Here is a 27,317-nt window from a genome sequence, read left to right on the forward strand (position 1 = left end):
GTTTATGCTATATACTGATGATTATTCTTAAATTCTTCGAGATAAGAAGAAGGAATTTTCATTGCTTCTTATTGTTTTTTATGGCACGTAACATGTCACAGTACATATTATACGGTTTCTTCATTAACATATATCACATTATGGGCGCTACAATGGGTGATTGTAGTCCATATTTCAAAATACTAGCATTCCTTCCCTACAGCAGCTTACTACTTGAATTTACCACTGACGTTACTTGAAAATAGCAAGCATGCAATGAAAATTTCCATATGACAATTAAAAGCAAAATTTAATTTAAAAAAAAGAAAAGAAATGTGTAAGTACAGTTTCCAGCAGAGACAACCATATCAAAAGGGGTTAAAGAACAATACCTAACTTTATACTAATGTACGTGTGTACATCGAACTACCATAATCGCTTAAGAATTCATAAAGAATCATAGAATAAGTAGAGGAAACACGCAGAGAGCTTTGGAATGACTTCATACAAAGAGTACTTTCAACAGAAGGGAATACCTTCCTGAATATTTTGTCGATGACCGTTCACCGATCGCCGGCTAGATGTACAGCATAAATCAAGTCTAATACGTCTGCCACGAGCGAAAGCAGATAAACCCGGGAGAAAAGAGAAAAGGAAGAAGCCGAAGACATTGCTTGTTCGTTGCCTGTCCGTCCGGAGGTTTCCCGAGTAGCTTGTAACTCGACGACGCATTTATCGATACATCGAGCCGCGTTCAACGATGCTCGGTGTTCTTCAGCATCGTTCAGGGACGAACGATCGGTTCTTCAGCTCGAGTCGGCGTGTTTAAGATCGATGGAAGGAAGTCAGTCAACTGCTGCAACCGGTTGGCGCCGCTCTGTCGAGCAAGTTGGTGCAGCAAGCCGAGGATCGGCCTCTCGCCGTCTCTCCGCAGGGGGTTCTTTTGGCCATGTTACGCGCATTTAGCACACAATGCGCGATTACCGCTTTACGAGTAGATAATGAAACGATTTTCGCGATACGTGAATAATAACTACGGCCCGCGGCGATCGTCATTCTGTCGGCTTTTGTTTCTCCATGTCGGTCCTGTGTACTTTCTACTCCCGCCACCAGAGAGACATCCTTGTATAACTTTCTCGCAAGTACTCGCTCTGGCTGCGGTCACACAGGACAATTAATTTATGGAGGTAATAGCCGAAATAGCAATTATCTATGGGCACAATCGAGTTTTCCATATTGCCACAAAATGACATAGGTACATCTCAGTCCATGACATTTAATGCCATTCTGTTCTGAATAGCTTTTCAAAAAAGTGTTATTATATTTTATATTATAAATGAATTATATTCATTATGTACTACTGCCATCCATAGTATTTTTCATTTACTTTGTGATTGTAATAATAATTTTTCAACTGCAATCCTCCTAAATGTTATCATTTTTCTTAATAATCATCACCATTTTTTATTAAAATGTTATGAGTTCGATAATATAAACCTGGTAGCTTGGGGTATAAATCCAATAATTTCCAAAATTACAGTAGCTCCCTTCCAAGTACAGTAACTTGAAGGATACGAAGGTCAGCGAGGTTACTTGCTACAACCAAGATCATCAATTCGTTCCGTACATTACATCGGGGAAGCTCAATAATAAATGACAAACGGGAAATACCTGAGTATCGAAGATGTTCCAACGTTTATCTCTTTGTCGCGAAACTTCGAATAACTCTTTCGAAATCTTGCATCAACATTTTTATCGGTAATTTACGGTCGCTCGTGGAAACCTGCCATTTGTATTATTGTAGATACAACCGGGGACTACTAATGGAAACTCCGTGTCTACTAACGCATCGCGGATTAGACGCGAGATAGACCTCGCGATCGAGGTTTTCGCGTTCGCGATAAATCGAAATATACAACTGTTCGATAGTGCATTCGAAGGTAACTTGTACGAATGAATTAGTAGCTAATTTTAATTTTTAATGAATTTTACTTTTCATTCGTGTAGCCCTTGTGTGAACTTTTGCACAGCTATTCTATTTTGCATATTGCACCTGCACATGCACATAAAGTGCATGCATCACGAAAAAGAAAGTAATATAAAAAATGCACTCTGACTTGCATCTACAATAATTCTTAATCAATTAAATGGACATAATGATTACAATCCCGCGTGGTTTCTTAATTTAACCAAAGGTAGATATACTCTCTTCAAGTTTAACAGGTGAACACCGGAATGGCGGCGTTCTCCGTCTTTCTACCAACTACCGTGACTCGGGCCGCGATATTAAATTTTAATGCTCGTACAGGAGCATCGACGGGGAATCGTAATTCAAAATTCAATTACCAGCCTCTCTTTTCCATAGGTGCGCCGGGCGCCCATCTCGGTTCATGGTGGTTCCCCCTTCTTCACGTTCGTTTTTTCATCGACGATCGCACAAGGTTAATGAGAGATAAGTGCGCCACGATCGGTATAATGAAATAGCCGCTGCGATACGAAAATAATAATCCGCCTCCCAAGATCGAGAAGCTCGATATTGATACCCCATAAGGTTTAGACAATTAGGATAATACGGCGTCCGAGCGAATAATTATAGCCCCTGATGCTGCCTGTTCATCAAGGCGCTCCCCATAATGGAAGAGGGGAAAAAAAAAGGACTACGGATGCCTGTCGTCGACGCGGTGTTTAATGACATTTAATAATCTCGCGATTCCGTGGCACAATAAACGCGATGCTCACTGTAATTACAATGTCGAGGGGGATAAACATGGACGTTACTCGTCCTTCTGTCCTCCTCTTCTTCCCGTGTGTCATCCCTCTAGCGAAATTAGCCGCCGGTTAATGGCCATCGGGGGGGGAAAAAAAAAGTTGCCTCCGCGGTCGAACTCTTCTCTGTTTTATACGCGCACTTTCCGCTGCTGGAACATTAACCCAGGACGCGATATAACCACCGCTTTTTAGCGAACTTTAATTTCAACGACTGTTGCTCACGCGGGGCACAGATGTTTCAATACCCCTTTAAGTGGCAGATACTTTCTTTAATGTGAACTTTGTGTTTTATCGTGCCTTCCTGGGATGTTCTTAGAGAAGTTTTAATCGTTTCCTGACTGTGCAAGCATGTGTATGAATCAACCCTTTAACCGGAGATAAGGCAACTGATTCATGCATCAGATGACCGATTTCGAAATGTAAAAAGTTGCAATTTTTAATGTACTTCATTTTCTTTGTAATTAATAAGATGATATGTATATTGGAGTTAAGTTTAGTTTACTTGAAAAATTAAAAATAAAAGATAATAAGTGGAGATAAGGTCTAAGGATATTATAAGTTTCAATTTGTCTTGATAATTTCCAACAGTTCATGAATATTTAAGAAAGAAAAATTCTTTCAAGAAGACTCGAATCTATGCAAGATACGTTCAGACTGTTTACGCACTATGTACTTACTTTACTACTTCATTTACTGCTTAGTTAGTACTTTGAGGAATGTAAGTGGTACTTCCAACTGCAATAAAACCTTGACCAAGTAGACTTGGATTTTTTATGGACACTTTAACTAAATATAAGTTTTCTTGTTAAGTTTCCAGTAAAAATTATTAAACAATAACTATTAAACAATAACCTTAATACCTTGAAAAATAAAATTAATTTATACATTTGATAAGTCTTTTCGAATTCAACACATTTTATCTAAAATATATTTCTAAAGGACCAATAAATGAAAAATTACTTTAAATGCCATCTGTACAGACCATGCTGTTCGTATTCGGTTATATTTAACAAACCACCTTCGTCGGCCAACGAACTGGTTTACTACAATATCTAACCTTCGTGATTGCCCAGGAAACGAAAGAATTCTAAAGGCTGTCATTAACATGTCAACAGATATGCTGATCAAAGTTGTATGTTTCTGGCGTGTAATCAAGAAATGGGGTGTTGCTAAACTGGCTCGCTAGATTCTTAGCTGTATTTTGCATCGAGAAAATTTAAATATTCCAAACGTAAATTATTACACGAAATGCTTGCAAATTAGACGCGTTAACTTGTTAACTTATAATATAAAATCATGCTGCTAAAAAAAATTAACTAAGCGCTTAAATTTATGAGCATTACCAAATATAGCTTACCTTAATTACCTCAACTACCATATTTCTTATTACCACCAAAAACAAGCATTTAAATTACTTGAGACACCCTATATAAGCCTATAGACACTATTCTAATACCTTACGTATGCAGCTCTTCATTGGTCGATATACTGCCATGAATTTCTTCGACATTGCATGGACGTTCTCTAATCTATGAACGAATGAGAATTTTCTGATCAAAAAAAGAAGTCGTTCGCTATATATATAATATAAACACGCGGGAGTATTCTCGTGGTTGTAAGAATTATCTGAAATGTGCTCGAGCCAAAGATGCCATCATTATGCAAGGATCCTCCGTCTCGTCCCACGGGCGAGTTCATGAAGCGGTAGTCGCGTTTCTTTCTTTCTCGCTGAAACGAGGCCCGCGTTGTCGACGTTAATGCGAAATCTGAACTTATCACGCCACTAAAGACGATATTTACGGTTATCGGGACCGGTGCACCAGCTGCTAAACGCCGTAGATCTTGCTCAATGCTCGAATCCACGGGCCCCAACCAACTCGCGACCGGACTTCTCGTATCTAGCCCGTAGGTGTTCACCGGGCGATCGCGGTTATTAAGTCGTGGAAAATACGATTTCGCTGCACGGTACCGAGCAACAAGCGCGGAATCGATTGCATGACATTCGAGAGATTGGCTAAATCGAATTAACGAGGTGATTAGAGCAGCGTTAAGTGGGGTCTTTGATGGCAAAGAGAAGAATATTCATTCATTATTTCATTTTCTTGATAAGTATGCCTCTGCTGAGAGCATCTACAGTAAATCGTCCGATTTAATTACTACTTTAACCCCTTCTTCCATGATATGACGTAACGCTTGCGTCGTTAAAATCTACCTTCTTATCGCGCCTAGGAAAAGCTACCGCTCAATAATGATCAGCTTTCAATAGTCTGAAATTAATACCGAGAGTGCGATTAAAAGGTCCGAACCTCATCGGTGATTCGTGTTATCTGCAAGGTAGATTTCACGCTTGATTCGCTGGTAGGTATTATAATGAATAAATATTAATGGCTAAGGCGGTTCACGTCAGTCGGTTACTACTTTTTCGCGGGGGGATTCGAACGAACAGCTGAAGAACCACTGCACGGGCAACGATAACGACGTTTAAGATAAGTTTCTCATGGTTCTAGCTGTGATAAGGAGACACCGGGGAACCGGATGACTCGATGCCAGGCACCGACGTAACGGTGAAACGAACGACCCTGAAAGAATTCGAGTTCGTTAAAACGCGTATCGGTCCTCGGTGGAAACGCTTTCGTGTTTAGCCAGGAACGAGCTGTCCCGCGGGTTATTACCGTACGTTTTTATATTAAGAGCTCTTAATCGACCCAGAAATTTGCATACAGCCATGCTAATTACGTGTAATTTCGACGTATACATTTTATGGAGTTCACGTTTGCTAAGGTTGACCGAAAAATCACGGCTGATTGCCAGTTTCTCGAGGAAGAGAAAAAGTACAGTGACTTGTTAAATTATTTTCTACCCCCCTTTAATTAATGATTCGTCATGCATGACACCGGTTGCACAAACCATGATAAATTGCATTATGAACAAGACGTAGTGTTTCGGATATTTTGAGCAATCATTTGTTGTCGGGTGCTGCTTAATTACATTTGGGTAATTAATGAATTTAAATATACAGCTCACATTGTAAAAAAGTGGTTATTATATGAAAGTAAAAAAAAAGTAATAATAATTGACGTAGAGCTCAATTTATTAAAACTATTTATTTATATTTTTTAGATAGGCAAATTTTTCAATTTCAAAATTTTAGAAAGAAAAGAGCCATTTTAATCGATTTCCTTGTCATTCATCTCATTTTTCTAGTTTTCGCCCAGTACAATATGATGTTCGTAAACATCGTAGGATGTAAATCTCAGGGAAACTCGCCCCCTGAGCTCGTGTAAATCGGCCAGGCGGCGGCATTAAGTGCATGCACTCGCCTTGCGGTGCGATTTTGATTTACGGCTAATTGCTTGCTGTTTTTCCGCACTTCTTAGCGCGCTTTGCATCTCATGAATGATAAAGTCATTTTCACGCCGGCACCGAGCATTAAATTCGGCAAAACCCTGGGAGATATGTCGCCTACTTCCTCGCGGATTTGCAAGGATGTAATCGATGGCAAACTTGGATTAAAGATATTCTTTAAAAAATGAAAATTACTATTATAGACTTCCTTTCGAGAATCAATCATAACTGTTTGCGATCCTCAATAACTGTATTCGCAAATTGCCTGACAATGAAATATTAAATGTTTTGTATAATTTATCATAACATTTTAGATTTAAAATTTAGATATCCCGTCAAGATTTTGTAAGAGTAAACGAAGTATGCAAATCAGCAACGTGGCACTGTAATTTACATCTTCCTACTATATTTCTTTACCTTGGGATATTAATCATTACAGTCTCGATGTGACAAAACAACAGTTGTGGTACAGTCACAATTAAATTTTTTAATAATTCATATTCAATAAGAAGCTTATCTAACATAACAAATTGAAGTAGAAAATTAAATTAAAACTGGGGCTCTCTTCATGGTCCGCCATCAAAGGGTTAAAAAAAGGATTCTTTTGCACACTAAATAGTTTTTCTTTAAAAACAAATATAGTGATCGATAGTAGATATACCATACCAACGACATACGTAAAATCAGGAATAGAAGCAAATAATAAAAGAGAAGAAAGCCCAAACCCGAAGTGACGGAGAAGCCAAGCATTCAAACGACAATCTGTCTATATCGACGAGGACAAATCTGGTATTCGAGCGTGTGAAAAGGCGGCTTATTAAAATTTCAAACGATCGTTCTCTCTATCGTTCGACTGCATCGTATCTCGTCGTGATCATTATCCGAGGAAACCGCAGAGCGGGTATACAGCGGCGCGTAATCGTTCGTTCTCTCGCGAGAAGGCTCGCAGGGACTTTCGCATCGAGAATAATTTGTTTACCAAATCTGCGGTCTGTACGTGCGCGATACTGTAGAGTGGAAGAAGAACGGTAGAGCGGGTGTACGGAGGGGAAAAAGAAGAGAAAGACGAAGGCAGCGAACGTTTATCGCGGTTCACCGCGACAATTTATCGACGTCGCCGTTCCTATCTCGTCCGGCTCGATTTGAACTCTGACCAACGCGAATGGCTAACGCGAAATCGTGAAACGCCTTCTACGCGGCGACCACGTCGATGCCGTGATCGTTACGTGATCGTACACCCGGCTGGTCTACGTGCATTTCTACGCAGGTAACGTAGCCGGTCATCCGTATTATATGGGCGAACCTAGAAACCCGCAGAAAACTGCCGGGTAATAAAATAAACGTACACGTCCGTCTCGATGCAGAACGCTCGGCATTCGCCTACCATTCAATCTTTACGATCCATACTTCCTTTGCCACTTTTGGTACATGATGCGAGTACTAAAGGTGTGGTTTACCGAGTACTTTATATTTTCGGGGGATAGCTTGCGATCAACTCAAGATTCCCTAGGAAAAATGGTGATATAGAGGAAGCAGAAATTTTCGAAATTGTAATTTCGACGATATTAATGTTAAAAGTAATTCAGAAACAAATGTTTTAAATATTATACAATTTAACAATTCAAACGAACATTTGATAATTTAATCACTGCAGATTGCAATCTTTTTTTTATTAAGTTAGATATGCAAGATCTTCAAAGATTGTAATTCTGTTGGTATACTTGATACGCGCACAACTTTGTATGACTTGTTTTTCTTCCAATGCGAACAAAAGGCACTCCTTTTGGGCAAACATTTATTATTCATTGCTACGTTGCTTCTTTTAGTGGCGGTGAATATATATTGCCGTTGCAAATGCGTCAAACCGCGCATTATTTATCAAGCATTGACCCCTCACGAATATCGGGAAGTGGATTGTGCAAGTATGCAACCGCAGACTATTTTTATAGCTTTCGAAATCTCTCCTCGAAACTGTTAAGAATTCGAAAAACGCTGTCTCACCTGTAAGATTGTACAATCGATGACCATTCGATTTTGCAAAGATTCCTTAAATTCCATATGCCTGTCATAAAATTAACAAGGAGCGTCAAGGAATTTTAATTCCTTTAGAAATTTCACTTCACTTTCTACCATAATTTCCTATACCCCTTTTCTTCTTTCAATTATTCAACTCAAATAATGATCACACTTTCTTAATTTAAATATAAAGCTGAAACCATGACTTATGGGCAGTGGAATATTCAAGTGTTTATAGTGAATCACTCAGATAGGTATAATGATTCTTCCATAAAGAAGGGATGATACGACAATTCCAAAATCATTTCACATTACCAAAGACACAATCGCTATCAGCGGTTCAACACCTTCCCATCGATCCTCCGTTTCTCGACCACTTAACGCTGCTTCTTATCCGATCGAGCACCGTTTACCAGTGCTTGTAATCACGGCGTCCCATTATTTTCGCGTTGAAGAAGCATCGTCTTCAGCTTCGTAGCAGGTAGTTGGCTAGAACTCAGCTTAGGCTAAGTCCAATCATACTTATCGCTATCTGGCTCCTTGTAAATATCGAGGGGACCCATTGTGCGATCTTACGACTGCATTCCTGGCAGACAATTAAGCTGGACACGGACACCGGTAATGACTCTCTCGCGTTGCCGTTACCTGCGTGTACGCGTACATTACGATCGGCTATTCGCCGGTTCGCAGCTGCACGTGAAAACGAGATATCGTAATTGGAGAGTGTCCCTCGAACGATAGCACGCCAACTGGGAAACACTATGCAAGGAAAGTTTACGGTATCATGGCGAATACCATCCACGTCTCGTCGGAATTTTACACGGACCGTTGCTTCTCCTCCATCACTGGCTCGTTTCTCAGTGTCCACTTGTCGAGACCGGGGAAAATTGATGGAAATAAATGGAATCCCGTGTTTGCGGGACCACTTTTCACGCTGATTTGACTGTCGGACTTTTTAGAGCATTTAGAACCATGCCACCAATTGTAATGGATAGTTTGAGCGATCATGATTAGAGCTATTGTTCGTTCGCGCCTCCGTGATAATTGGGTACAACGAGTTCCTTCAGCCGGCTAGAATTCAGGAATTCTGAGAAAAGGGTGGTCTTAAAATTAAGGAAGATGTTCGAAGTTTTCTTTCAGCTGTCTGTTTATGATTTTAGTAGACTTCCCTAAGAAAAATAGTAATGCCCCCCATAAAGTAATTTGTCATTACGAATTACACTTTCATTGATGAGTCGCAACATTTAAAGGGTTAAAAATCTATTGCACACTTTCCCGAAGAATCCTATACAACGTGTAATTCGAAACAGGTGTTACGTTTACACAAAAATCATCATGTCTCCATCGACTCAGCAGTTTCACATTTTCAAGCGCATAGCAAACTCTACTAGAGAGGTGTGAATTTTTTATCATCCTCTAAATCGCATTAATCGCGACATAAATCATCGATGCGCCTTTCTCCGGTAGAAAACAAACGATCGAACGAACCGACATAAACGAAACATCCATTACGACGTACGTAGCGAAATAGAATTTCAATCAATTCCCCATCATCGTTAAGTGCTACCGGGTCGTCGATTATATCGGAACCGTTCGTCTTCGCTGACGTGATTATCGTCATCAACGACGCCTAAATTCCGTCGTTCGTTGCTTTTCCTATGCTCGATCGCCGCCAGAAATCCTGCTCGAAATGTCACTGACAAATCATCTCGGACGGGAGAACGTCACTTTCCCAACGGAGATTACTTCCTTGCGCGAATTAAAATCTGTTTGGGGAACATTGCCGTTTGATTGCGTGGAAAGTTAGCAATTCGAAATGGGAAAGAACCGATTTCTACGGAGACGATTATTAACTAGCAATTTTGTAAAAATATCGTTCGCTGACGGCAAGGAAAGTTAGTTGTTAACAGTGGAAATAAACTGATGATTGATTTGGAGTTTAATTAACCCTTCAGACCCGACAATAATCGAGCTTTCTTAAGAATAATTAGCAGGAATTCTTAAAATTCTAATTTTCACTATATTAAAATTAGAACTATTCAATTTCCATTCAAAATTGATATATCATATGTAATATTTTGTTGTACTTTTATGTCATCAAAATTCCTATGTTTCGAAATAACTCTACTGATTGAACCTAATAGAATTTCAATTACAACCCATAGGAACGTTGCAGCCAATTATCACCGTTCTAAGGGAACAAATATGCGAATAAGGAGAAGAGTAATCGAAGCAAAAATACTTTCAATACGCGGTGTATTTCGAAGCTTCCGAGATCAGTACTCTAAATTAATAACATCGATTACTGTCAGCGGTATCTAAATTAGCTCGGCGTCAAACAGTTACAGATTAACCTAAGCTTGCTGCGAGATTAAAACAGGGCATTCGCGAACACTCGAATTGGAATGCATTCAACTTTCCTTCACTCAGACGTAATTAAGATAACTGCAGTACGTCTAAAGAAACGAACGTGCCCGTTTTTCGTTGAAAACGATTTCAATATTTAACACTAGAACAAACATCCTAATCAATACGACAGATTCCAGGCACCTTATTTCATATTAATTGTCTGATGATATCGATTTGTATAATTTAAATGAAATTTTTTATTGGTTTATGTTACTCTTATAAGAGGATACGCTGTAATATTCGATAAGGGTTACATTTTCAACCCCTCCCATAATTCTGCCTTCGTTAGTTTCATTCGCGAAAAAGAAACGAAGCGAAACGAATTAGCGCAACCGAGTTGCTAATTAAATTAATCGAGCGGTCGTTCTCGCCGGGCGCGAATATTCGAGCGACACTTAATTGCGCAATAACGACTGTAAAACATCGTAATTAGCATCCGGCCCCGTAATTAGCCATGGAACACGTGCGATACGTTTCGATCGGTCGTGTTCAACCGGCGAAAGAGCCGAGAAAAGCGTTCCGCATCGTGGTTGCTACACGATCGGCATGAAATCGAAGACCATACGCGGTAAAATGAAAAGCAGCCGTCGTGGAAGTGGAAATTTAATGTAACGGGAACTGTTTTGTGTGTTATATTATGCGAGCTATAATATGGATCGAACTTTGCATTAGAAAATTGTATAATTTATAGGAATTTATAGAGAAACTTTGAAAGAAAAAGAAGTAGCGGGTGATCAAATAATTATTTTTTTGAGTGCTATTAACACGTTAAATTATGTAGGACAAATGGCCACGGATAGCAATTATTTAATTATACCTGAAATTTTTGTCTGGTACCTTAAGAAATTAGTGTAATATTTAATATTAATGGCAAATTTGCCAATTTCTAAATCTAAATCTAACCAACTATAAAAAATTTTGAAAAATCTTAAATATTACCAAACATTCTGCCATGATTATACGAATGTTGAACGTTGAAATAAGGGAAAGCAAATTGATTTACGAACGTCGTGTACGACTAGCCACATTCTCGCGTGATTCAGCAACATCCTCGTACGTTAACTTCGCCTAAAATCGCTGACGACGGTGCTGACCTATGTTCCCTGAGGCCACTGTAACCAAATACCTGGCTAACAGCCGGGTCATTCATGCTCATTATCCCGACACTTAATCCCAGGCTCTCGTTTAGTCGCGTGATTCCTGTCGATGGACTCTACCTAAGCCAGACACGACGCAATAAATAATAAGAATAGGTAGATTAATTTTTTTCCTCTTGCCACGAGGGAAAAAGAATATGCAAGGTGTGAAGAAATTAATATTTGACCTCTCGAATCGGTATTTATACAGGCGATAATTAATTCAGATGAATATATTAAACTTTTTAAATAAATCCTAATTTAAAAACCACTCATTGAACCTCCATCAAGAATATGCATATGAATAAATAAAAATTTTGTAAATGTTCTTTTTTTATCTTCCCTTGGAATTTCAGTGGTTAAGCAACTTTGATTCATCGACAGCATAAAACCTTCAATTTCAATTCCATTTATATCCGTGGAGGACGTGAAACGAAACGGACAATTGCCATTCAGCGATCTGCATCCGCGCGTGCATTTCGCAAAGTGAACGCGTCGAAGCGTCTTTTTCCAACGACTTATCGAGGAATTCGTTTACGATGAAAAGAAAACGGTGGTATGCGCAGGTGTACCTGGCGAACGTAAATGCGTTTACTCAACATCTTCCGCCATTAAGTTTCTTTTCTCTGCCCGGTTTTCTCATCGTCCAAACATGTCCCGATGTGAGTGTTGACCTCGTGGTTACTGGGAACCCATTGAGACAAACGTGAACGTTGCTAGAGCTATCTATGGTGCCCGTCCGGACGGTTTTTAAGATCGGAAAGAATTGACGCTTAAATCCAGGTTGGGAAAGTTGAGCCATCGTCATCGGCTACAGAAAACATAGTGGACTCCCGCGTGTACTACACTAATGTGATTCGTTTCTTTTCACGCTCGATGGCCATACTCGTGCGATACACGCCAAGGTAAAGACTATTTTTTTTTTTCCTCCTTCTTGATAACAGTTCGAAGTACATTCCAGGTATCTCAAGCAGTCTAACGCGTTGTCTATTATTATAAAAATAGCACAGAAATTTTTCTAATCATTAAGAATAGGAATAATTAATTTGCAATTTTGAATTCCAATCGATGAACGCTAATTCCCCTATTTTCTAAACATTCCGTTCGAATATGGTACCGTTTGAAAAATAATTCACTTCATCGTAAGATGATTTTCGAGGTGCAGACGAATACAAATGAGGCCTCGTGTTCCATGAAGAGCGTGTGTCGCAAGCGGAACGCCAGGGACGACGTCCCGAACGATCATCGGCCAATTCCTAGACACGGCAGCGAGCATAAATTATTCAGGCGATGTAGCAAAAGCGATTAATTTTATTGGTCGACGTCCCGGATATGGCTCGTCTGTACCCGTCACCGTCGCTTTGTTGCAACGTCGTATCCTATGCTCCGTGTTCCTCGATTATGCGCGAGCTCGGCTAACACCTTATTAACGTCGCTGCTTGCACGAGCACCGGCCACAGGAAAATTGCGCAAAGCGGACTCGAGCGCCTTGCTTTTTTTCTCCGCGTCCAGTCGGTTCGGTAATGCTGGTCAACGTGTAGAAAACAGGATCCCTCGCGTCGCGTAATTGCGCCAGGACAATGAGATACAAGGCTCTTCCTTCGCTCCGATTTCGTTCAGCAATTTCGAATTTCAGATATGAGATTGCTTGGAAAGTACAGTTCCAATTGAAACATGTGGGTCGAAATGATAAGGAAATTATTTGCATATTCTGTTATGAAAAATAGATGTTCTTTGGATTGTTCAACCCTTTCTTTTGGAATACCCTATAGATGAAATTAACACTAGAACTACCAGATCAGTCAAATTGACTGGCTTCAAGTTTCTTATTTTAAATTATAAATTTTATCAAGGTATTTTTGTTAAAATGTATGTTGGCTAATGCCGAGATAAAAAAATGGATGTATATATTCAATTATGTTTCATTCTTTATCTATTTAATTTTTCATTATTTTCGACTTAAAAATAAGTCCGCACCAAACGTCGGTAGTTCTAGTCACTGAGAAGCTAAACTGAACCTAATTTATTTATACATATATTGCAAGTATTATCCCCAAAATATAAAGTTAATAATAAATAAATAAACTGGATATTTGACTTTTGTTTGAATAAGAATTTCATAGAAGTCTTCAAACACCACTCTGCCATTTAAACGTTGAATATACATTCATTTTTACTGCATTTCTAAAATAGAATCAACAAATTTCAGGTTTAAACGCGAATAGCAATTTGTGTGCATGAACACCGCATAATCCGTACATTTCTCGAGAGGTGTAGACAGAGGTGAATAGAATCAAATATACAGTGGAATAAACTAAACTGTCGATGGGAAAAGCATGAAAGTTTAAGGTAGCAGCTGTATCTAATGAAACTCATAGCCGAGGAAGCGTTTCTGTCCAAGCTGCAACCTTTGACCCCAACTACGGTATGATGCGCCACGTGCAGTAGGATTCTTCAAGACGAGCCACCATCGTTGACGAGGAACGTCGTTTGGCTCGATCGTGATCGAAGTACGAAGGATTCGAAAGGTGTCTAGGTAAAAAAGATCTAACCAGTTACATGGTTACATATTCGAAATATCTACCCGATCGTTAACGCGATATTTATGTGGAATAGCTGGCACTCCGGGCGGCAGGTGATTGTAAATATCTCATCGGTTGCAAATTGAATATCTACGGTCAAAGTGAATCGTGGATACGGCGTAAAAGTGAGCGTAAAATTTAATTAATGAAACTGCTGCGACGATTGGAAACGCGATAAGAACAAGCGAGGGATAATTCTACAGGTTGTAAACGATCTTTTGTTGCACGACCCGTTCGGTTATCCGGCGAAGGCAATCTTCATCGTCGACTTGCCTCGGTGCAACGTCGCTGTTTTGTTGCCTTCCAATTGGCGAAGTATTACAAATACCTGTAGCAATTTACTGTAATCTAAAGTCTGTTCTTCACGTCATCAACGTTAACAGACGTCCCTCGGTTGAAACCATGAAGCGTGCTATCAAGAGACCCCGAAGAGAAACCGGTTTCCCTCATTTTGACACCGGCACCGTGTTGCGTTTACTTCAAACACGAAGTCGGTTAAATTATCGCCGCATCGGTCAGTGTAATTATAACATTACGTGAATTTAGCTGATACAGACAGGTAGTTACGACGCAACGTTACAACTTGAAAGAGCAGGGTCTGCTAGTAATTGACACAATCTCTCTAAAATAAAGTTGATACTATTATCTTAATGTTATTCATTTTTTTGCAATAAAAATTACAGGAAATATTTATTGCAATTTAATTTAAATTTATTTACTATTTGAATTAATTTCTTGAGACCACCATAACTTTATTTCTCGAAGAAGTTGCTCTATTTAATACACTTTAGTTCTTCGAAGTTTCATGTTTAGTATAACTAAAGATTTCCAATTGGAGATATCATAGGAGTTGCAGGAAATGGCTCGCGGCTGAAAAATGTGCTCAACTTTCATCCGATTCTGTCATTACCTACCCCCGAGGGACTCGCGAGAGGTTTTCGTGTAACCTAGCCACGGTAGCTATTACGAACAGATTTAGCCGTTAAAGAGGCAACATTTAACGGGGTACTCATAAATCACGTGGAAGCGACAAGCAATTATAATAACTATCGCCGGCTATAGACGCATAAATAAAATACTAGAACCCCTCTGCTAGGTAATGAGCCGTGCGAAACGGGATGCGAACCAGTTTCTCGACTCGTTAATCGCAACACGGGCGAACAGGGAAAGACGAGTACTTTCACGAAAAAGGTCGTCGCGATCGTCGATGATCGTAGAGTGCCATTTTCTAATCGAAAAATTGGAACCCTTTGTAATATTCCATAAACTGCTCTATTTTACTGTATTTTTCTTTTCTTCGCGGATCTCCTCTGCCCTGCTGTAAAGAAGGTACTTATATCGAATATTTGCTCGAAAGCCAGTGTAAAACGGATCGGTACCCTCACCCCCGTCGTACCCTACGAGATTAACAGGCACGTGTCCGAGTTCCACCACTTAGAGCGTACCAGCTGAGTTCTCGGAACCGTGTTCCACGTAGTACTTCGTTCCAGGTAAAAACGCATTAATTAGATTTCCTGCGCTGCCCTTTCTACGCTGCTATCCAAAGCGAAGCCCGTAAAGCCTCAAGGTCGCGGATACCTCATCGACGCTGGCATTCGAGCCGAGTTTCGAGTTTCGGGACGGAATTAACCCGAGTAACTGTTTCGAGGAAACGTGCGAAAGGGTTGAATTCAAAGAACGAAGAAGGAACGAATATGAAAATGAGAAGGAAAGAGAGTACGGAATAGAAACAACAGTAACCACCCACATTTCCTGTTTCAGGAAGAAGAAACGCAAGAAGAGCGATGGAGAAGTGCACCTGACAACGTGGGAGGGGGAAAAAAAACGAAACACGATTCAAGAGAAAACAAAGCTCTAAATCAAGAAGAAAATGAAATATAACTGCTGACAGGAAGACACATACACGTGTACCGGATAGAACGCCGTAAGACGCGGCGAGGGAAGCAAAAAAGAGAAAGATGAAGAGCATCGGATGAAAGAGAAACAAACGAATCGCGAATGAAAATACACGTAAGAGAAAGGATTATAATGATCAAAGAGAGAAAGTATCCTGACGAGCAAAAAACTAAGTCGGGGTAAAGAAACAAAAGTGATGCACGAGGAATAAATCAAGAAGAAAGATTAACAGCGGCGAAGAAAGGAAAAGAGAGTAAGAACAAAGATAAAAAAGAAGAGTTAAATAAGGAACTTCAGTGAAGAGGAACAAGAAGCGAGGGAACAAGATAAGTGAACGGAAAAAAACGACAACGGGGGATAAGAAGAGGAAAAGGATGAGGAAACACAGTTGTATCGGCGAGAGAAGGATAATGAACTAGAGTACGTAAGAGGAGCCAAAAGTACATCGCGCGGCTCGCGGACCGCCATAACCTTTTATCAGTTATCTAATTAGCCGTTGCATTTAATTAGCGATCCGAGAAGAGGGCTCGGAGATAGCCCCGGCAACGTGCGAGACCGACCTACGGTTCTACATGCTCGTACGTAATTTTAATCGGTGCTCGCGTCAGATAACGAAGAGTCGACGGATGAGCCAACATTTGCAATTAGCCGTGTTTTTATTTTTTTCAATTATCTGGATATTCTTACGCTGCACCAATTTCTTTTCTCGTAAGAAATTCGAATCGACTTTTCAACCCTTAGCAGTCCGACTACTATGTCACTTATATACAGGGTGGAACATATACAGTGGAACTATATATTTTTTTTCAGATCATGTGATAGTTCTATTTAAAAAACAAAACTTGACCATCATATCTCTTAAACTAATAATGCAAAAAAATTTTCACTTCTGCCAAAATATAGTTTCCATTTTAACGTGCAATTTCCATATCAACAATTTTTTGTATCATTACTAGTTACGGAATAACAGCTGTGTCACACTTGGGCTGGAGCACCCTGTATGTAATATATGAGTTCTTCAATTTATTATTTCAGCCATAACAAGTACGCAAAAAATACAGAAAAGAAATTTCGCTTGAATAGAAAAGTGTTGTTTGTAGTGCGAATGACTTACCTTCGCCGGATCATCGATGAAGCCGCCGATGGTCATCACGTGTAGGGTAACCTCGCGCGTGTTCTCCAACTCCTCCATCATGGTGTACAGGCCCTCGCTGACGAAATACGGTTCGGGGCACGTGAGCCTGGAAAACGATCGGCAAATTAGATAATGAACAGGAATGCGTCAAGTTGCATCCATCGATGGCGAAATCGTGCCAGACCGGCACGACTCGGTGTACACCTCGAACGTATTAGATAACGTAATTAGCGCGTTGTGTAAGCGACGGTGTCGAACCAGTTCCTGCTTGTACGCTTCATTAATATGACACCAAGGGAGTACAGCGTCCTGTTTGGTGTTTAATGTAGAATCGAGGAGGAACGGTATTGCCTTTTGTACACCGATGAAGCTGTGATTGAAATTGAAAGGGGAGAAGCTGGGTCTTTCATCTGGCAGACAATCTTTGATCTTTGGAATTTCAAGGTGTTGGAAGGTTTAAGATTCAATCTCATTCAGTTAAAAATAAATTAAAAAACAGAATCTTACCCTAATTATTAATTTCTTAACACCACATCAAATAAATTTTATAATTTTTCTAACAGATGATAATTAAAATAGGCTACTGAAAAGTAACTTATTCAATTGTAAGGGGAATGGTTTATGTTATTTGCGAATCGGTAACCAACACCGTACACCGCAGGGTCAACTGTAATAAATATGTCTGGCATCTTCGAGTGGGTGAAGCAGGCGAGAAATATCGAACAGGTCGAGTGGTTCGAACAGATTGCGTGGTCGAGCAACATCAATTTCGAGGGTGATTCTGGTCGTTGTCGGAAGAGCCTCGAAAATTTCGAATGCCCCTGTAATCGAAGGACCACCTCCTGGTGTACGAAGTTGAATAAAGAAGATGCGTGAACCTCATCCTCCCCTGCGTCACCTTTTACCTTTCCCTTCTTGTTTTGTTTTCATTCTTTGCGATAATGGCATTCACGTGCCGTCCCTTAATAATACAGAATATTAACGACTTCGTGTATCTTCGTGAGAAAAAAAGGGTGAATTTTTATTTCCAAAGAAATTGCACGAAAATTTCGGCGAAGTTGGTTGCAATTTACTATATTATAAAATTGTAAGTCAACAAAGATAGATGGGGTCAGCAACAAATATACTTTCGCTGCAGATTTTTAAAACGCGATCACCGTGTTCAATTATCGGCCAGAAAGTTACACTTCCGCAAACAAACGTCCCGTTTCCTAGCGGCCGCAGAATCCTTTCCAATTAGAAACCGAGTGTGAAAATTAATCACCATGCCCGAAACCGGTCCCGTAACGAAAAGCTCCCACGCGCTCTTTAACCGCCACGGTTCCGTGTAATTAACAATTTATTCTAGGCAATTCACCAGTGGCCTTTCGTACGGCCAGCTACGTGCAGCCTCGTAACGAATAGATCCTCGAATCGATCAATCGCCCACATGGTTCACGATGAAATCAGAATCCTTTAAATACATATTGGGCTCCGTGGAATAATTAAGAGAATGGATCGTATCGCCAGTCAACATGTTAACATTATCTTACAAACTTTCTCAGATTTCTGAAGAATGTCGTAAATATCCCAAAACTTTTTAGTTTTATTCATTATTTCCTGTAACGAGCAATGGACTGGCATAAAGGATCAACGGAACTTTCTTCAAGATACAACATCTCTTTCTAACGAAGGCAAGCTTAAACGAAGAACTGATATCACGATCGTGGATCGATAAAGAACAGGTTTAAAAACGGAAAGATCGCTGTAGAAGGAAACGAAGAGGTTGAATAAATTGTAATTATTCGAAGGATCCTTGGTTGCTTGATTAAACGTAATCTTCCGATTCCGATGCTAGTTATTTGAATGTTCATAATTGAAATTCGTTCGATTATCCTGTTCTTCGGTCGATCTTATTACCTCGATAAGTAACGGAAGTTCAAAAAGTGGTGGCATGGTTTAATCTTCGAAAATCAGAATTTATGTTACTAAAAAGGAGATACTGATCATAACGTGAGTTTCTTCAATGAACTTTGAAAGTATCGCTCTTTTGATCATTTTCGCGGTTCTCACAGTCAATCGAATCATTGTAATTAAGAATCATCATTCATTTTTTTCTTTCATTGACTGTACTAAGCCCTGCTTATTAAACGTGATTCAAATGTAATTAAAAACCGTCACCATGTCATAGGGTCTAATAAATACCGTTTAATCCACAGCATATCTTAGCCTCTGGTTAACAGTTATATTAGTAATTAATTTGCAAATGACCTTTGAGACTGTCTTCATTCATCGCGACCGCGGAAAACGCGGCGTCAACGATCGTACCTCAAAGGATTACCGATCTATCTGCCGGGTTTCTATGAATCACCACTTCGCAGTGCGGTTAATCGTCACTTAATAATTTATTTATTAACACTAGATGATTTCCAGTGTGTTATTTTTTTAAATATATGAGATATATTGTTAAGATCAGATTGAAACGACTCTCATGAAGCAATAAAACGATTAGCCACGGTTCCTGAATGGACAGTAGGAAGAAAATGGCTAAATAATTCAAGTAGGTGAAATTAATGAAAGAAACAAGAAACGGAGAAGAAAGCGAGACGAAGTTCCAAAATGATATTCTTAGAAACTTGGATCGGATTCCGATTGCGCAACGCGAACGGCAAGTGGCGCATAATAAAACGATGGGTGGATCTAACAGCGCTTGTAAATACGAAAATATTAAAAATAAATTCATAAATCATCGCATGCTAATGCCCGGTGCGTTGCGTCTGACGAAACTCGCGTCCCGTCATGGGCGTAAATTTACACACGCGTGTAATTTCAATATGTGACACGCGTGTAACGGTGGACACTGTGTCATCCCTTGGAATCTTAATCCTCGTCCGGTTATTATTCAAGAATTTGAATAAAGGTACACTCGCGATCAAATCAGGCTTTCCTCAATTATTTTCCTTAATTTACAAAAAATTCAGTTTTCATTCGCAACAAATTTTATAAAATAATTAAACAAGAGTAACAAATTAACCCCCTGCATTTTTTCTAGAAATATTTATATAAAATTTGTAACAAAAATTCTTACTGATACCTAATCATATTATTGTATAATAAAGTAATTGAACACCGTTGATATATCCTTTCTCTAACACTCAATGAGCTCCTTTCAATTAAGAAAAACAGAAAACGAGGTCGATTCACAGCAACACCGTCATCTAAAAAACGCCTGTTAACATTTCACGGCTCGATTTTCCACGTGTTTCCTTGTACACGGAACACGTTCGACCACGTGGAAAAATTTTAATCGATTCTAACTGCTCGTAAGATAATTTGTAATAAATTCCATACGAAAACCAGCGGGGCACCCACACCAACACGCATACACACATAGGTGTATGCGAACTGGTTTCACCGGTGACAACGTAAAATTTTGTGAATCTCGAGAATGGCAGCCTGTTTATGGGTTCCTTCAAGCTTTCCTCGCGAAACATAGACGGTTGTACAAAAATAATATTGATACAACAAATGTGTAAATTACGGTAAACGTCAAAATATACGCCTGGTGATATCGAAAGAAACCGGTTACCATCGACTATTAGATAAAGTTTAATACTTATTCATAATATGCTTAGAAATTTAATGTTAATCGGTTTGTTTAAATTGATAAGATTTGAAACTTTTTTTTATATTAATTATCCAATCCTTTGAAATTTAATGTGAATAACTTAATTAGTTTATATTCAAACACAGAAACTATTAGAGAAATAAAAAGAACGTATGTATACCGAATGGTAAAATAACTATTTCAAGGGTATCTAATAACAGAAGGAAAAAGATGCTACGATTCTTCACCCTCTGAAATATCTGAGAAGTCGCACCCATGCAAACACAGCTGTTTCCTCGGCGTCTTGACATGAAACGTCGAATATTTTGTTAATCGTATCGACGATCGTTACCAAATACAGATATCAAATCTGCGTGTAAGTACATGACTCAGCAGGGCGTGCAACCCGCACGCACAGTCCGCTTACTTTGAAACCGAACAAACTTTTGCCCGATGCGTACTTACCATTAATCTTCAGCCTTTCGCCGAGAAAGGATGGACCGTGTTCCTGATAATTCGTTAATCGTCACTTAATTACCCTGTCGATCGGTTTAACGATTCACGCGTGCGAGGCCAGGGCCTTTCGAACAAAAGCAACGCCGGTTAATTACGAAATCGCAAGGCGTTCGCCTTTTTATCAGCTTCCTTTCTACTCCTGTTTTCGCGACTCTTTCTAATCTTCTACTTTTACTGTTAAAATTATCGAGTGATAATTAAAATAAAGATTACACTTGAGTAAAAGTAAAAAAAAAAATTATTTTCTTCATTACGAATTTTTATGATTAATTACACTCAATGCAAAATAATTTAATTAAAAAGACACTTCATTCAAAATAATTTTAACCGCTATGGAATCCATGTCTTGGGAAAGTGTGACCAGAGAGGCAACACATGTGTCATAAATTAAATTATAAAAAATTTTAATTAAAGAAGATTAAATAGATTAGCGAAACCCCTGCCATCGACTCCGACTAAACATTAATCTCCAACACGCCCTTCCGATCATTTTTTTTTTTCGCAGACCAGGCGAAATTTATCAGATGCTTCCTGGCACGCGTGCGTCTATAACCAGGCATTTAAATCATCAGGCCAGAAGCTACGATGCGGACTGCATTATGGAATCAATTTGCTAAATGGACGCGGAGGGGAGGGCGAATAGATGACGAGGACGTGGCTATAGGAAGAATGAAACGACGTGGGAAAGGCGCGAAGAAACGCGAAATAGGCACGACACGTAAGGGGGCGAGAGGGAGGGAAAGGGGGTAGCCGCACCCTGATTTCACGCATGCGACGACTCGTGCAGAGGAGGAAACCGAACGTGTGGACTCCCTGCCTTCTCTGACCAAGCACACACGTGAAATGTTGCGGCTATGTGGTCAAGACTGATTCATAGGCTTTCCTCTGTCGCCCCGAACTCCTCAAACTGCGTTTTATTAACACGACGATCCTCTTTTTATTCTATAGCAGGAATGGCGAATTGCCGGTTCGCGAGCCATTTTATATTGCAAGAAAAAGATAAACTAATTTCAGTATTGTTATGCATCTTTGATTTACCTCGAGGGATACATGGAGTGGTGATTAGAATTTTAGAAAAATTTTAGGACTACGGATTGACTGATAGTGAAGGGCAAAGTGACTAATAATGGGGTGCCAAATAAATTAATTTGATATCTTGTTTCACATCTATTTAATTTCATTTTGAATCTTACTGTCAATAAAAAAATGCAAAATGTTCTATGGTACTTTGGACAATCGACATAAATTCTAAGAGTAGTTCGAAGAAAAATAAATTGTTTTTCATTAAATAAATCGCGTCAATAATTGTAAATAACTTTCGAAATTATTCTTTGACGCCGTCAAAACAGTGATTGAAAAATAAAACACATATACCGAGTTCACAATACAAATCGGCTGATTAGCGAGAGGCGTCGACTCGCGTTAGACGTAGTCGATGCTAATTGGTCGGCGAATATATTCGCATTCGAATCCATGTTGTTTCCTCGGCGCCGTTATTTCCTGACACATTTTCTAAACCGCTTTCATTCCTGCTCGATTTCCCATCCCCCCGGAACTACCAACGTTCTCGTTAAACAAACATGACGCACGTTAAGCTGAGAATTAGCATTTTGATGATGCCTCCAGGCCTTCCGTTGGCCTTTATTTGTCATCCACCAAGTGCATCCCGTTATCCTTGAGCAAACTTTATTATTTCAGAAAAAAACTACGCAGTAAAGAAAGAAAAACAATGGTGGAGGGGTGGAAACTTAATAGTACACGGTGAGTGATTAGAAGATATTCGAGTACCTTTGTAACGTTTGAAATTGTATAAAATACAAAGTAGAAAATATGGTAAATTTCGTAATAATTTGAAAGTTAATAAATTTAAATTTATGCCATTTTTATAAGGTTTGAACTTAGCAAACGTATCTAATTGTATACAGGTTCGAGTAATTTACTCAGTGACTGTTTAACCAAAGCGTTTGCTTTCCAGTGAAATGCAAATTCCTAAATCGCTATCTTCACGGGAAAGAGGAATTCCTTATTGGCTTGTGCGACCAGCAACTGTGCTATTAACGGTTACAAATTAACTTGCAAATTGTTGGCCGTTCGACAAAGAGCTTCGAAAACTCTTGGCCGACCGTAACTTTCGTCGGTTCACGGCGACGACTTTCAGATAATTGCATTCCGTCCGGTGGAAAACATGTTATTCAAGGGAAAAACAAGCAACTATCCTTAACTATTAGTTGTAGATGGCTCGTAATTAACACAAAGCACATAGGAAGTAACATTCATGCATGGCTATTTTTTTATCATTTCTCTTGTAACGGATAGTGAAATGGATTTTTCGAACGATAAGCTGTGTCTGTAACAAGCTAGAGATGTTTCAATAGAAATCATGTGTCAGTTGAATAAACGATTACTAATGATAATTACATGTACACTGATAACGTATAATGTATTCTGTTTAGAGTTGATGGTGTTTCAATTCATTTTTTCTTGCATAGGTAAGTGCCTCTAGAATACAAGATTTTAAATGCATTACTGTTATTGCAAAACTTTTATTACACCTACCAATTATGTTCTTTTTCTTTTTTACAGAAAACAAATTAGGTTTATCTTCTATTATTAGCCTTAAGATTAGCCGCAGATAAGATAAGGTAATGCTATATTCGTCTTTCTTCTTTTTCAACAGTGGAGTAAAATTTCGAAATTACATATCTCTATATGAATTATACATTTTCATTTTATAGGAGATAAGCTTTTTACCTTATCTGCAACTGATCTTGGAACTAATAATAGGAAACAAGTTAGTTGCGTCGAGATAAGGAACAAATATAGTACTATGAATAATGATACATCATAAATATATAATTACTTCTCAGAACTATAATCGGTAGGTTATAAAAAAAAACCAGATATACCGTTGTTCAAATTAGAGGTTGTTGACCTTAAATAACCATAACTAACAGAATAATCAACAAAAAACATTTAAATATTGTAAAGAATACAATTTTCATAATTTTCATAAATACAGTTTATAAAAATGAAAATATTTCAAGAAAAATTGCAGCAATATTTAAATTTCCTTGACCTTTAAATAACTAATTCAATTACTACAAAAATTGCAAGTCAAAGGGTTATCATTTCGCAAATAAAGGTTGCAAAACCAGATTTTAAAAATGAAACGATCGTATTAAAAATTTTTATTTAAACTTGTTTCATACTGTATCCTTTTTCACCGTGACAGTCAAAGTATTACCGTCATCCATAAATATTTCAAAGGATAAGTATTTATGTTGACTAAACAAGTTCTCCGCCTAAGAAAGGGCAGTGGTTCTGCAAAAGATAACCCGGTATCCGTGTCAATGGAACGACATTTCCTGAAAAACACGGCATTAGGTTAGAGCAAAGGTTACTCTTCGCCTGCGGCCACCTTTTATAACACAATCTCGAGCTAATGTCAAAGTCGATCGAGGCGTTAGCCACAGTGTTCGCAGTTCACGGCATAATCGGGCGCGAATTGTTGTTCCACGTGCGTTACTTTCCCCCTCGGTGCTGATTCGATCCGTGCTTTTTAACAAGCACGATTTATACGACCGTTCATTATCGTTATTTAATAATTGATGGTTCACGTTCTGCCGGATTCCGCAGCTGAGCTCGACAAAGCGCGAGCGAGCTTAATTGAGCCGAGTCAGCAATCGAGTGTATGTACCGGAAATGATTCTTTTCATCGGGTTTCTGACGCAACGAAATTATGGGGAGATATGATTTTCCAGATATCGATCTATTGCGTTAACCCCACTAATCTGTGTTCATTTTTTTATCTTCAAATAAAGAAACGGCAAAGCTAATGCGTTTCGAACTTTCCATTTGCCACGTTAGAAATTTAATACAATGATAATACCACTTCAGTAGTTTTTTAATTATTCTATCAGATTAAATTTGTAATTTTACATCATCGTTAGCAGAATGAAATGCAGAAAGAAAATGATGAAAAGTCTACCTTGCTCGATACTGTACCGTCATTAATTTCATCATTAACGTGTTGAAAAAGATGCTGCTCTCGTGTATGATATGGTCGTTAAAGAAGCAGACGTACACACTCTCTACCGAGGAAAGGGTTAATAAGGGATCACACGGTGGTCAGCTCGAAACACGAATTAGCGTTGCCCGCGTAACACCCTCGTGAACATTATCTTTTCCTTGCCTCGTAGGCTTGTTTATGGCTGCCTATTCCGCGTGGCTAATGGGCATCCTATTAGTCGCCGGTGTGCCTAGAAAAGTCTTCTACCGGCCCTCTAATGCGCCTCCGCTCTAATAGAATAATTCCTCGCCGCATTAGTCAGTCCGCGGCTCTAATCATGATTGCAGAATGCGAACGGGCAAAGACGTGGACGAGAAATCGTACGGGGCGAAGTGGGGGCATCCACTGTACCGTGGTACGATAATAATTGAATTAAGTGAACGTCGCTTAATGACACTCGTTACATTACCGATGGCCGGGGTCGGAAGAAAGCACCAAGGCAATCGCGATCTCACGTCTAACACGACGTTCAAGTGGACCAAGAGATGATGCATTTTACATTAGCGCCGCTCTGATTGAATTATAATATCGCGGCGCGAATGTTACGAGATGGTGAACTGTTTCGGAGGGTTGCGTTAGATATGTACTGTCGAGAGATGGAAAGAACATTAGGAAAAGGAATGCGGGTACGATTGGTCGGAGTAGGTACGTCACGCCCCACGTACATGCATTCTAGATTATCGCGCGCTATTGGCCGATGCGATCACACACTAATCGCGTCGCCTGACAAAGAAGAAAAATGAGACTTCGCGACAAAGCGAGATGGTACGAAGTCAGCGTTGCGGCGAACTTTGAACGGCGAGGATCAAACGTGGGGACAGGGCGGAGCGTGCGAAGTGCCGTCCCGCTAATGTTCTTTCCATCTCTCTACTGTACAGTGTGGAGCATAGTAGGCTTTCCTACAGAAAACGATGATTGCTTAGGTCACACGAAGCTAATATCAAGACTAATTATTATAATTTTTAATTATTAAAATAAAGGTCACTTTGTTAAGTTCCGTATGGTACCTTGCGAAATATTAATATAACTGAAAATTTTATTTGAGAATAAAATTCTCTAGACATAATAGATATTACAACCAGCCATTGCTATGAATATTTTATAACGAATAATTTTTCTTCTGTAAATATTACAAGCTATAATAATTCATAAAGTACATACGTGTGGTTAAAGTTCACGCTAACTCTCCGAACGTAAACGTACATCCGTAGTATTTGAGACTAATAGAAGATTGGTATTTCATGTGATAGAAACTAAATAAAGTATAAGAAACATCAGGAGTAAGTATGGAATAGGAAGAAAAAATGAGATTCCTCGGCAAAAAACAGCGAGCGTAAACGAAGGCATAAATTAATACCAGCTGTTTCAGCTTTTTCCTTCCTCATCTTCCTGGTCGTCATCGGGATGGTCGAGAACACGGAATAAACGTGCCGCGTTTTCTGCCACGATACGTAAACAGTTTCTCGGATCTGGCTTAGCTGATGGTTAAGGTAATACAAGGTAATTGGCCGTTTCACGGAACATTACGTGGAAAAACGCACGTTTGCGAGCGAGCGAAATCACGCAAATGACACGCGTACGTGTACGGATTCAGGTAGGAAGCAGAGGCAGTGTCATCGGTAAATAGTTTCGAGGATGCGGAAAGCGCGAATTCGTCGAATGGACGAAGAAAAGAAAAAAGCGTCGCGAGAGGGGAATGGAAAGGTGGTAATTGAAAAGTCTTCTGTACACGTGACACGGCGTTTAAAGCTGCGAACAAGTGTCGTGAGAGAAGCGTTTAAGCAAACGGCCGTTCGAGGAGGGTCATAAAAGGACGCGACGAAACGTTGCGAAGACAATTCAATTCCTCTGCTACTCTTTAACGGGAAGCTTGATTTTC

At 39.4% G+C, this 27,317-nt stretch overlaps 1 protein-coding gene across 4 annotated transcripts in view; it reads right to left on the minus strand.

Annotated features, from left to right (window-relative positions):
- The window catches only part of MESR6 (misexpression suppressor of ras 6), a 564,119-nt gene that overhangs the window by 227,124 nt on the left and 309,678 nt on the right, over positions 1–27,317 (minus strand). For all 4 annotated transcript variants that reach the window (XR_004581823.2, XR_004581821.2, XR_013062752.1 and 1 more), the window contains exon 4: positions 17,247–17,373. Coding sequence is in view for 1 of the 4 variants with exons in the window: in XM_034327697.2 (XP_034183588.1) it covers positions 17,247–17,373 (127 nt within the window). In the remaining 3 variants the exon portion in view is untranslated. The remainder of the gene's footprint in view (positions 1–17,246; positions 17,374–27,317) is intronic.

Source organism: Osmia lignaria, chromosome 9 (genome assembly GCF_051020975.1).
Source record: "Osmia lignaria lignaria isolate PbOS001 chromosome 9, iyOsmLign1, whole genome shotgun sequence".
Taxonomy (NCBI): Eukaryota; Metazoa; Arthropoda; class Insecta; order Hymenoptera; family Megachilidae; genus Osmia; species Osmia lignaria.